Below are 12,423 nucleotides of genomic sequence, written 5' to 3'. Positions count from 1 at the left end.
CCCCTCCAGCTTGGCCTGTTCCACCACTCTACAGAAAGAGCTCTCATTGTGGTCAATAGGCATGGTTAATCCTTATCTTACAAGCTCAGCTACATTTGAATGCTTGTTAACCATGCTCTCTCTCTTAAAACTTGATGACATAGCAGAATCCACTGAAGCTCTGTCCTAGGCCCTCTTCTCATTTTACATGTCCCTCCTCCTTCCTTTTCCATGCCCTGCATCGTATCTACATGTGAACTATTCCTTTCCCCTAACTCCAGGCCCATAAGTCCCTAGTGTCTGCATGACATCTCAAAAAGGATCTTTAAAACTCCCAAAACTCAATTATGAATTTTCTCCCCAGAACAGGCCTTCCTCCACTACACCTGTCTTTGAATAACACGAATGTCTGTCCGGGTACACAAGTCACAAGACTGGCTGTCTTCTTTAACACCTTGCTCTCTTCAATTCCCCTAATTCAACCTGTTATCAAGTTCTGCAGTCTTCCTCAACATCTCCTGAACGCCCCCACTTCTTTTCCACCTTCTTTGCCAAGCTCGTTTCGAGCTACTGTAATGACCTCCTAGCCTCTCCAAATCCATTCCTGCCATTTTCTAATTCACAGCCCATTACGGTCAGAGTACACTTTTTTTCTTCTTTACACAACTCTGATGTCAGTGCCTTTTCATAAAAGTCCTCCATGACATGTTAGGGCTCTTTGGATGAAGACCCAATCTCCACCATGTCTCAAAAGGCTCTTGGTAATCCACCTTGGCTGGCCGCTAAGGTTCTTTCAGTTCTTTGGATGTCCCAAGCCCTGTGTAAGTCTGGGCCTTCACACTTGCCACTTCTTCTGCCTAGAACACAAATCCTTGCTGCTTACCCTCTTTACCTAATTAATCTGACACACTGTCAAGATTTCAAATGTTACTACTTCTTCAAGGAAGTCTTAGTCTTCCCTGACCTCCAGCCTCGGTTGGCCCTCCTACCCCATGCTTTCATCACTTACAACAGTTTGTAATAATATGCTTATTTGTGTAATTAATTGATTAATGTAAATTTTCCAGAATAGATTAGAAAGTCCCTGAGGGCGTCTACCTTGTCTTTTTTAGTCACCATTTTATCCCTGAACATGTGTCACAGTATTGACAGTGAGTCAAGAAAGGAGGAGAATGGCAAGTTGCTTCACACTCCTCAAGCTTAACTCCACATGTGCTTGTCAGCTGGAGCTCTTAATAACAGATGAACGAGGGACATGTCCCAATAACCACAACACAAACTATAATGTGGTCACTGTTATATGAGATTCAAAAATATAAGAAAGCAGAAAAGGGAGAAAATACTCTGTCAATGGGTAGAAAACTTCAAGGAATAAGTGTCATGGATACCCATCCTAGAATTGGTGGATGCGGACATGTGCAAATGATCAGTTTGTATACTCTTGATGATTCTGATACTCAGCACTCAAGATTTTCAATATGAGTTGCCCATATGAATTAATGTAAGAGGTAATTTTCACAAAATAATTACCTTTCTTCAAAGGCATTTCAATATAAAATATTTTCCCAATCCTTAAATTTAAGAGGACATCAACATAGCATTCACTTCAGTTTTTTTTTTTTAAGAAATGAAATTAAAATTTTTTCATATAACAAAGTAAAGGAAGTTGGTAAGTCATCATCACACCAAGGTAATTTTCAAAGTAAGTCTATGTTCTGGTAAGCCTACCGTTGCTATGAGGCCAAGAGTGCACAGTAGCACTTCTCACCAGGGCTTCGTCCACTTTTCCACCTGTGGGATTATCCACGTACTGCCGGCCTTGCTCCAGGGCATTAAAGCATTCCGTCCAGTAATCATTATTATCTGCTTGCACCCGGTCATAACTCCAGCTTACACAGGGAAGAGCTTGGCGACTGTTAGAGGAAATGTAGTCCAGGAAACTGAGCGAAGCAAAAGGTTGTGTATGTTGATTCTGGAGGAGGAGGAGAAGGCTTATAGGTGGCTCCTGGAATTTTCTGGCTCCCTCCATCTGAGGAAGGAAGGTGGTCTGACACATCATTAAGCGCCTCTCTGCAGCCTGACCAATATCAGAATTCTTCCCAAAAATATCCAACTCATCTTCCAGGAAGAGTCCTGAATTGTAGCCAAGTTTGCGATTCATAATCGCACTAAACCCACAGGTACAGCGGTACTGGTCCTCATTGGAAGAGTCAGGGATATAAAGCCCAACATCCGCCCCTTTGATGTTCATGTTGCAGGCACAGATGCAGCAGCTGTCAAAGTTTCTGTCTTTGAAGATATTCATCACAGAATCAGAGAGAATCAGAGTGACATAGAGACTGTGGGCTTCAAGAATTGGCTGCATGGTGGCAGGCTCTACTGAGTTAAGGGGCCGCGTGGTAGAGGGAGTAGAGGCTGGTGAGCCCTGATCAGTGCTGTCATATTTAACAGACCCCTGACCACTGGCAGTGCCCCCACCTCTGGGAGTTCTTGGGGTCCTGGGGGTTCGTGGTGTGGGGACAGAGAAACGAGGGGTTGCTGGAGATGGCAAAACTCCTGCTCCACTGTTGCTGGCTGGAGCAGCACTGTTCAGTGTCACTGGTGTGTTCATCTGCGGTGTGTTCAGATAGTCTGGATCTGCTAGGCTCCCAACACTAGGCACATTACTGCAACAGAGAGACAGCATCAAGTGAGAACAGGAGGCTTGTCACAGATACTGGAGCACTGGCTTATGCATTTCTTATCATTTAGGTATGCTATTACTTGATATATTCCATTTTCCCTTAAAAAAAAAAAGAATTCAAAGAGTCAGTGCAGTGTATGGACAAGCAAGAGGCAAGGTGTGGAGAATAATTTAATATAGCACTTTCCTTCTACTTACCCTACATTTAAGCAATCTCATCTTAATCTTTTAAGGGAATGTTCACTATTTTTACAAGAAAACATGACACTAAGTTTAGTCAATATAATTTTGAAAAACTAACTACTAAATGGAACTTCACCATGAGTTCAAGTGCTAAATTGGCTAGAAGACCACAGGATGGAATTTCCATCTACTTTGCAGTTACATTTTGGTCATTTTTTTGAAAATGAAAGTCTGCCAGTGCCCTTTTTCTCTGAGGCTATAATCTACACACACTTCTAAAGCAATTATAATCAAATACACAAGAATATTTAACATTTTTCTAATTTCAAAATGCAGTCCTATCTGTGCTGGCATTTTATAATAAAGAGTGACTGGGAGGGAATTCAACTTCAGGACACCCATTGACCAGTACTATACAATTAATACAGACATTACAGGGGACTAGGCAGAGGCATCAGTATTAATTAGATGGTTACACAGAAGTACACATATTGTATCACAGTTTGCAAACTTGTAACAGATTTCTGTGAGTGGAAGGCAATTCTAGTTAATTTTTTATTTTTCAATATGCTGTGCATTACCTATAGCACAATGATTTTTAATCCCCAGAGACTGATCAAACTGTTTTCTATTTTCTCATAAACTGTAACTCCTTTTTAGAATAGCCACATAGAAAACAAGTGCCTGCAATTTGTTTTATTGCATAAAAAATTTTCTTGATATATATTCTTAGATGTACATGTAAAACAGCATATGAGACCATTCTTTCCAACTATAAGGTATCAAAAGAATACAGAATTTATCTAATGCTTAATATTCTTTTGAAATCTAGTGCTGTGCTTAAACTCATGTTCCTCCAATAAACTACATATTCGATCACTTACAGTTTGAACCAGGACTGTCATAAAGTAATGGCTCTTCAAATACTTTTCTTGTGATTTGTAATTAGCTAAGCCTAAACTATCAGCCTGAAAATCTAAACAAGTCACTGTGAAGAAATTTTGTATCAGAAATACAGTGGTATCTTTGAGTACAGATAAAAAATGACCCAGAGACCTTGATTAGCAATCATTACGATCTCAGAGACCAAAATAGTGTGTAATAATGATCTTTATTCTAATTGGACTCCTTTCAAATTTTACTGTTCAACAAAACCCTAAAATTATTATGCAGTTCAGATCAGAAAAGGAACTATTACTACTAATTGAAAATCTAAATAATTAAATTCCTCCCTCAGTAGTAAGAATGGTTTATCTTGAATGGTAACCTGCTATGTCCCATTCAATAGAACTGTGCTGTTCAATAAGGTAGCCACTAGCCTCATGTGCTAAAATTAAATTAACTTATTGAATAAAACTAAAAATTCAGTCTTGGTCTCAACAAGCCACATTTCGACATGCAGCCACGGCTACAACATGAGGGCAGTAGATGTCACATTAGAAGGTGCAGATACAAAAACATTTCCTTCTTCATGGAAAGTTCTACTAACAGTGCCAGATTCGAATATCAAGAATCATTGCGATGGCAAATGATAGATTTAATAAATCTGAAAAATGATCTAAATTATTTATTAAACTATTATTACTTAAACTATCATAGAGCAAAGTCTGTGTGTGTACAACATTAAACTGACCACTGGGCTCCTGAAGCTGCCACATGGTTGGCGAACAGACTATAACCACCCTTTGTGTGCTAGTGGCTCCAGGTGGGCTGTACCCATCTCTGATTAAATAAGCCAGAGCGCAAGCGGAGCAGAGCAGCAGCAAACAAGCCAGGCGCTCCTCCCACAGACTGCTTTTGAGCACACACTTTCATATTGCTGGTGAGTTGTTATTTCCACAGTACTTCCACAACCATTAGTGGTTGGAGCCTTTCAAAAATCTTGTGTGGCAATAGGGCAGGATTATCCTATTTTAAATAAAGGAAGACTTGGGGAAAATGGTCATTTAAGACCATATATAGAATAAACAAAAAAGACAGGAATTGGGAGTCCTGTAGCTGCACCTTCCCAAGTCGAGGTTTTTAATACTTCTCTGTCACAGTTCTTTATTCTGATGCTGACTTTACATTCACAAGAATATAAGTTCTTTACTCTGATACAAAACTACATTCATAAAGCCTGTTTATGACATTAAGGCTGATTTCATCAAGATGGTTTTATATGAGGTCACAAATAAGCAGCACACAGACTGCATCCGGTCCACAAATTTGTCTTACTGGTTCAGTAAGACATTTAAAAAATCCAGATGTCCAGTCTCCCACCCGAACAGCCCACTACAACAGCGAATGTCCCTTTCCACAGACCCTGCTTCCTGCTATGGTCTCTCACAATGATACTGAGCATCAGCAGAGCCAAGCCTTTTGCTACACTCAGTCCATTTCACCCCCATACTGCTTACTTGGTCCTGACAGGGATTTGAGTTTGTGGCTTTTTACTTTATAGCATTTAAATTCTTATTAAGAAATGATTAATCATAGGGAAAAGTGATTACACTGTTGATGTAAATACTAAATACTATTTTTTGGACAGTAGGAAGTAAGTCCATAATAAATACTAAACATCTTCTTTTCCTTCCCCCACCACACCACCGCTCTGTTGTTGCTTTCTTATATGATGTGGGGTCACTAACAGAGAAATTATCTATGTTAATACCTCATATTAACTATGTTAATAATTTTAAAGTGTCTTAACAAATTTGAAATCATCCATTTATATAAAACAAAGTACTTACTACCACCACACAAAAAATATTACCAACTCTAATCTAGTGCTAGTGCTTGATTCTTTAGCAGACACTGACACTGAAAAGGCATGAATACCATGGTTCTCTATACAAATAATGTTATTTTCTCCATGTACATGAAATTCAGTTCAGAAAATAACACACATTTTCAACACAAAATAATGTGCATAAAAAAATATGAATGGCCAATACATTTTCAAATGTTATGCTATTACCACCATTTTTAACAAATATTTAGCTAAGATAAAAAATCATATTAAATATGGTAAGTAAACTGACACAATCCCAGCACATACTTGTAGCCATCTCTAATGAAAGTGGCTGCAGGTGGCATGGGCAGTTGTTCAATTTTAGGAGGGATTGCCCAGGAAGGCCGAAACAGACAGGCATCAGGTATCTTCAGAGGTAGCAGGCATTGGCTCGGCAACATCTTCAGTGGAGCAAACATGGAGGATCCCATGAAAGGCTGAAATGTTGGAACTTTGTGCACATATGAAAAGTCCTATGACGACAAAGTGGGATCAGTAATAATGATAGTGAATGACTGAGGACATACCAGGATAGCAACCAAATAATTGTACTGCAATGTTTCTCTTATCTGATCACTGGAAAAACACTAATGCCAACATTTAAATCAAGGCACTATATATAATTAATATGTCAAGTGATGTCCCTCATGATCAAATTCAGAAGGTTCTTAGAAATTTATGCATATATGGCATATGGAAATACTATTTTAAAGAAGATGTGTATGGGTCCACTCAAAAACCACCCTGCCTTAGAAAATTAATATGTTGGTAAATACCTTTATTTCCTCTGGCTTGGGACTTCCTAACCAGTCTTCTACTTCCATTTTGAATTCAGTGAGCTGTGTTGAAACCATACTGACCATAGGGCTCTCCATCATGCCTAATGCTGTCACTGTCTCTGAACTGATTCCATCTTTATAATTCATCACAGGAGAAAATGCAGGGTGCTGTTCCAAAGAAGGAGGGGTAGGGAACATCCTCTGCAAGTCTGCAACTGCTAAAAACAAACAAACAAAACAAAACAAAACAAAAAACCCAAACCATTTCTTTTTAACAGGCAAGACTTCTAAAAAAATCCCAGTTCCAAGCCAGGCACCACATCTGGCATCAGAAACAGTGCAAACTGAATGGTCACACCATTTATACAACAGACATTAATAACAGAAGTCTCTAAGAAGACCATCAGCAGAAAATTATCCTTCTCTGGAACTTTATCACCATCCTCTTGATGCTTTACGATTTGGCTTTACATTAATTAAGTGAACAAAATCTATGTAACATACATTTTTTTTCCAACAACTGATTCCCTGAAAGTATAAGATAAACTAAGTAGAAGCTGGTAGTAATTAAATAGACTAACCTCTTTATTTTAAGTTCTATCCCCACTTACAAGTATGAAATATTTCAGAATCATATATCAAATGTTACATAGTACTATGATTGCACATGGAAAATCCATCAGGCATTTATATTACAGGAAATAAAAATTGTTTAGAGCTAGAATGGTGGTTTATCTGTACTAGGATTACTTAGCTAGTTTGACAAATCCATTACACTCACTGCTCTCTGGGGAAACAAAACTGTCTCTTTCCAAACTGATATTAAAACAAAATTTCATAGTTAGATTTAACAATCCTCCCTAAAACCAAAACACAATTTATTAAAAAACAACTGGGGGGAAAAAAGTATCTTTTAAGAAATACTCAGAATAAGTGATAGTCCTTTTTAGAGAAATCATTTAAATATACCTGAAGTTACTGTCAGCAGCAGCAGCTGCTCATGAAGGCACTGATTCATAAAGGGGATATGTAATGAAATCCAAGTTGTGGTTGTGAAATTCGGCCACTAGGGGGTGTCCTGTACAGCAAATTTATTTGCAAATTTGGAACAATTTTAAATCAGTGATTTGGAATCCTACCTGATGCCCTAATTTCCAATCATATTGCCGTTTCTAGCAACGTGAACCTTTACACAGGCAAATGATAACCACTGAACAGAGCAGATATGACTGCTAGCTCTGAATCAGAAATGAAAAGAGAGTAATGCACCGTGTTCTGCTTGCCCTGGGCTAGAGGCTGAGGCGGAGGTGCTCAGCTCAGCCCTGCCAGGGTCTGGACACTCCTTCCAAGGCCTCAGGTTCTTCATCTAAAGGGAAGGCTTTAGATGTGTGGTTCTCAGCAGGCTTTCTTTCTTCCCTTTGTTTATGGGGGGAGGGGAAGGCCTCTATCAGATGGAGACAGAAAAAAGGGGAGAACCTCCAGACTGATCTTTACCATGTTTCCTAGTTAAACAATTATATACTCTTGCATAATTTACCCTCTCACGGCCTCAGGTGCTTATCTATCTGTAAAACAAGGAGAGGAAGAAGCCAACAGATAGGGCTTCAGATCCCAACTTCACTTCTGTTAGAGAAGCACTACCTCTATTTATTTCCTATAACAAGATTCTGTATGAGTTTTCATTAGACTAAACAGTACCTGCTACTGCTGCTGCTGCTAAGAAAAAAAAGAAAAAGTAAGAATCTAAAACCCCTAAGTTTATCTTCAAGGCACGTTCTTGCTATGACAGTATTATACTCTCATGGAACATTACAATTCAGAGAGCTAGGGATACAGCCAAGCCAAGTCAGAAACTACCAGTGAACTACTGGAGATATTGTGTAATTGATAAATGCTGAGACAGAAAAACTGGTCTTCAAATGTAGCAGCAACCAGATCAATAAGGTTTCTTTAAAACAAAGCTGAAGACTTTAATACTGTTAGGTTACACTGAAATACATCCATCAACCTCTATCCTTTAGTCCATATTTCTTTTCCCAAGCCAAAGGGCAGCTACTAGTCAGCTTTAATAAAATCAATTTGTAAGTATAATTTTTTTAAACTATGAGTCTGCTTCATAAAATCTTCAAACTCACATTATATTATATATAGATTTTAATTAGCAAGTAGATATTTGGAAACTACAGAAATTGTATACATTCTCTTTGTGTTAAAATGATAAATGAACTTAAAACATAGCCTTTCCTTCACATGTAAGTATTCTGGCTACAAAATTTTACCCAAAAGTTATTTAAGAAAATTATTTTTTAAATTTTCTCTAAGAAACATAATAAAGACATTTTCCACTAAGGGCCACTGAACGTCTTTGATACTAACAGTTTTATGTCTCAGTTTTCATAAGCCTTAACTGCTTTCATAATTTTCATCAAAGATAAAAGAAACACACAAAAAAGTATGACTGAAATGAGATTCCATCTGCCAGAGATTCACTTTAGAAAGTGATTTTCACCATTCCTGTTATCAGATATTCTTAAAGAAGACTCTAACACCATTCTGGCTTCAAATTCCTTATCTGCAAAATGGAAATAATACCTCACATATTTTTCACATTAAGTAACATAATATATGCACAGAAGTGAACACTGCCACGTACACTTAAATGGCCAGTAAGTGGTGAAGACAGTAATAATTAGTCCTCCCTTTCAATTCTGGTTTAACTGGAAAAAGATGGAAATGCTGTTGGACATTACAAGGAATTTCTGGAAGAAATGACCCTAAAGAAGTTCCAAGATGAAAAAAAGGGAACTGGACTTAAAGTGTGTAAGGCAGAAAAGTAAGACAGAATCCCAGAGAAACACTCCAGTCATCCAAAATAGAAAACCATGGCTTGCCTCTTTAAGTTATTCTTCCTAAAACGTGGCTAAAGTGAGGGTGGGAACAGTTGCCAGAAGGACTGGAGTTGAGGTGCCTTGTCAACAACGCTTCACTTACTTATATCTTGCCTATCCTTCAAAATCCACTGTACTTCAGCTGGACTCATTAAGGACATCAACCATCTCCAACCCTGTAATTTCAAGTATTCATGTACAAGACTGAAGCCCCCCAAAACAAGCACTATCACTAACTTCTCAGTATTACCCCCACCTAGCACAGTCCCTTGCAAATAGTTAAGTGCTCTTGCAGAATACACAGATGAAGTCAACTCAAAAGTTCTACTCTTTCATTTTACCTCCTCAAAGACTCAAACTTCAAATTGACAAGCTTTCTTTTCAAAGAGGAAAATTCATAAGCAGTCGGCTAATAATAAAACCTAAGGAAAATACTTGTTTTTATTATTATAACACAATACTGCATACTACCTTAACACAGACTTGATGCTAAACAAAACCTGCTTGTTTCTGTGTGGTGCTTTCCTCACTGTTATATACACAAATGAATAATTATGGACCTATGCTATCCAACACAGGATGCACTAGCCACACATGGCTATGGAGCACTCAAACTGGGTGGGGCTTGTTGAAACTGGGATGCACTGAGTGTGGAAAATGTACACAATTCTTTAGAATTAATACCAAAAAAAGAACATAAAATGTCTCAATATTTTTTACAGTGATTGTTGTGTACAGTGATTTGTCATGTGAAATGACGATATTCTGGATACATTAAATTAATAAAAGATTATTAAAATTAATTTTACATGGTTCTTTTTACTTTTTAATGTAACTACTAGAAAATTTAAAAATTAGTCATGTAGCTCCCACTTGTGACTCACCTTATATTTCTATTGGATGGTGCTGCTCTAGACATTAAAGTTTATGTCTTTCTACCTCAATGTACAATAAAGCTATCACAGAAATGAGAACTTCTTGCCATTCTATTTTCAATGTCAGTCTTGGGAGGAAATACTGCATGTATGCCCACATATACAGATTTACGCACACCTACTTTGTACACATTAAAAAGATCCTCTTGATACTTGTATATCTGTATTTTCCTGATGCTAATATATTTGCTATATTTCAAATTCATTAATTTTCAAAACCTGTACTTTATCATAAAATTCTGAGCAGCTTCTTTTTTAAAAAAAATGAGACAAAGAAGAGCATACCATATACTTTACTGGGCAATGACATTAACAGGATGATGTGAGTATTATGAATAACCTTGGGTGAGTTATCAGACATTTTAACATTTAATATCACCACCTATCAATGTCAGGAAGGGCAGAAGATTAACTAGTTCAATACAAGGAAAAAATTCATTCACCTGACCTATTCCATATGTATCTACTTTAATACTGTTTCTTTTAATCTGTGAGTTGCATGTTTGTGAAATTCTACAATGCAGAGTAATAAAAAAAGAAAAATGTTTAATTAAAAAACCCACAGCAACTGGCTGGCTACCATTATTCATTTTCATACATGTCATACTTGAGAAAACATTGCATATTTTTAAAAACTATGGATCCACTAAAGCTGTCAAAATCCAATCCCTGTATACTTCACACTTCTATATCTGAGTATATCAGCACACATATACAGGTTCATAAAACTTTTTGACTTATCTCTATGATATGGTGGTTTTTCCCCTCAATTTGTTCTCATTATCAACTGAAGTTAATGAGAAGGTATTAAAATAATGATTTGCAATGGAATTATGTTTCTGCTTCAGAGTATCCATATAAGCTACTCCTCTGACTTTCTTTTCTCTTGTAGAATAATGTGGCTTCTTAGGGTAAAGAATAAATCTTAAAAAGGTTCTCTTCTTGTCATCATACTTAATAAAACTAGTTGATTTCAAATGGAAACACCAAACTTCACTATAAGTGAAAAAAAGGACCACAGAAAACAAATATTAATTATCCTTGTGTGAATTAAATTTATGAAAATTGAAACATTTCACACAAGCTCTTACAGTGGAATATCACTCTGAAAATCACTGTGCAGCATTTATTCTACTAGGAAAGGGCTATCAGAAAAACAAAGCTAAAACATGTTTTTCTACATTTTAAACCTAAAAGCTAATTCTTAATTTGAAAACAAAAGGAAAAGGAATTCAAATTAAGAAGGTTTCTCAGGTGCCTGGTATATTAGGAATACCAACTTATACAAGTTGTACTCCACAGTTACTACTCTGTTAAAAGGGGGAAAAAAGGAACAGAATTGCAGACAAGGGATCAATGAGTATGAGGACATTATATATGTTATAAGCAGTAAGCAAAAGCTCAATTTCTTTTTCTTACTTGGTGGGTAAGGAACAGCAGCTCTTCCATCCTTTCCAAGAGGTCGGTCTTCTGTTCCAACCATAGGCATTTTTGATGAACGCAGTGCTGGTGATACAGCCTAAGAATAGATCATTATTATTAAAACAGAGCAACACATTTTTGTATAAGCAGGGCTGTACTCAACTGTTTCTTAACATACGTCTAGAGGAAAGATGCTTCATTACAGTGTCAGAAACACCAGCAGAGGGTGGAACAAAGGAAATGGTTACAAACTTATCAAGTATGAGAAACTGAATAGCTGCGTCTCCTTTTCAAGGACTGGTGACGGCAGACTGTGTCAAGAGAACAGAGCTTATAAACCTTAAGTAAATCTTCCCTCCCAGGTCATTAGAGAAGCAGTTGCAGGACACTGTGCACATCAAGATGGTGTCTCTAAGTAGTGATTGGCTATCAGTCTGGTTTTCCTCTTGTTTGGAAGCGGGCAGCTAAGAGATGATGACCTCAAGTCCTCCCAAACTATTATTTTTCTCCCGAAAAAAACATGTATCTTCTGTTCCTATTTCCACAGTTACTGGTTCATCTTCATAAAAAATAACTTTATCTCATAAAATAACTGAAATATACAGAGAAGATTTTTCTCTGATTTGTTATTCAAAGCATATCAAGTCCCTTACTAGTCAAGATTATCTTAAAGAACACAAATGAACTGGTGGCAAGATAAACCAAGGCAAAAAAAATATCTCACAAATGGAAGGCTTTCTATTTATGCATATTTATTCAATGTTATAGAGTTGAAACATGC

General features: G+C 37.2%; 1 protein-coding gene across 3 annotated transcripts in view; it reads right to left on the bottom strand.

The window, feature by feature from the left end:
• Positions 1-12,423, bottom strand: part of MED13L (mediator complex subunit 13L) — a 322,750-nt gene that overhangs the window by 26,061 nt on the left and 284,266 nt on the right. For 2 of the 3 annotated variants that reach the window (XM_036929473.2, XM_036929475.2), the window contains 4 exons: positions 11,640-11,739; positions 6,395-6,615; positions 5,886-6,091; positions 1,708-2,645 (listed from right to left, as the gene is read on the bottom strand). In XM_036929473.2, the coding sequence (XP_036785368.1) occupies positions 1,708-2,645; positions 5,886-6,091; positions 6,395-6,615; positions 11,640-11,739 (1,465 nt within the window). The remainder of the gene's footprint in view (positions 1-1,707; positions 2,646-5,885; positions 6,092-6,394; positions 6,616-11,639; positions 11,740-12,423) is intronic. The other variant, XM_036929474.2, reaches the window with a different exon arrangement.

Source organism: Manis pentadactyla, chromosome 14 (assembly GCF_030020395.1).
Source record: "Manis pentadactyla isolate mManPen7 chromosome 14, mManPen7.hap1, whole genome shotgun sequence".
NCBI classification, from domain to species: Eukaryota; Metazoa; Chordata; class Mammalia; order Pholidota; family Manidae; genus Manis; species Manis pentadactyla.
This window is presented reverse-complemented; position numbering and strand designations above follow the sequence as displayed.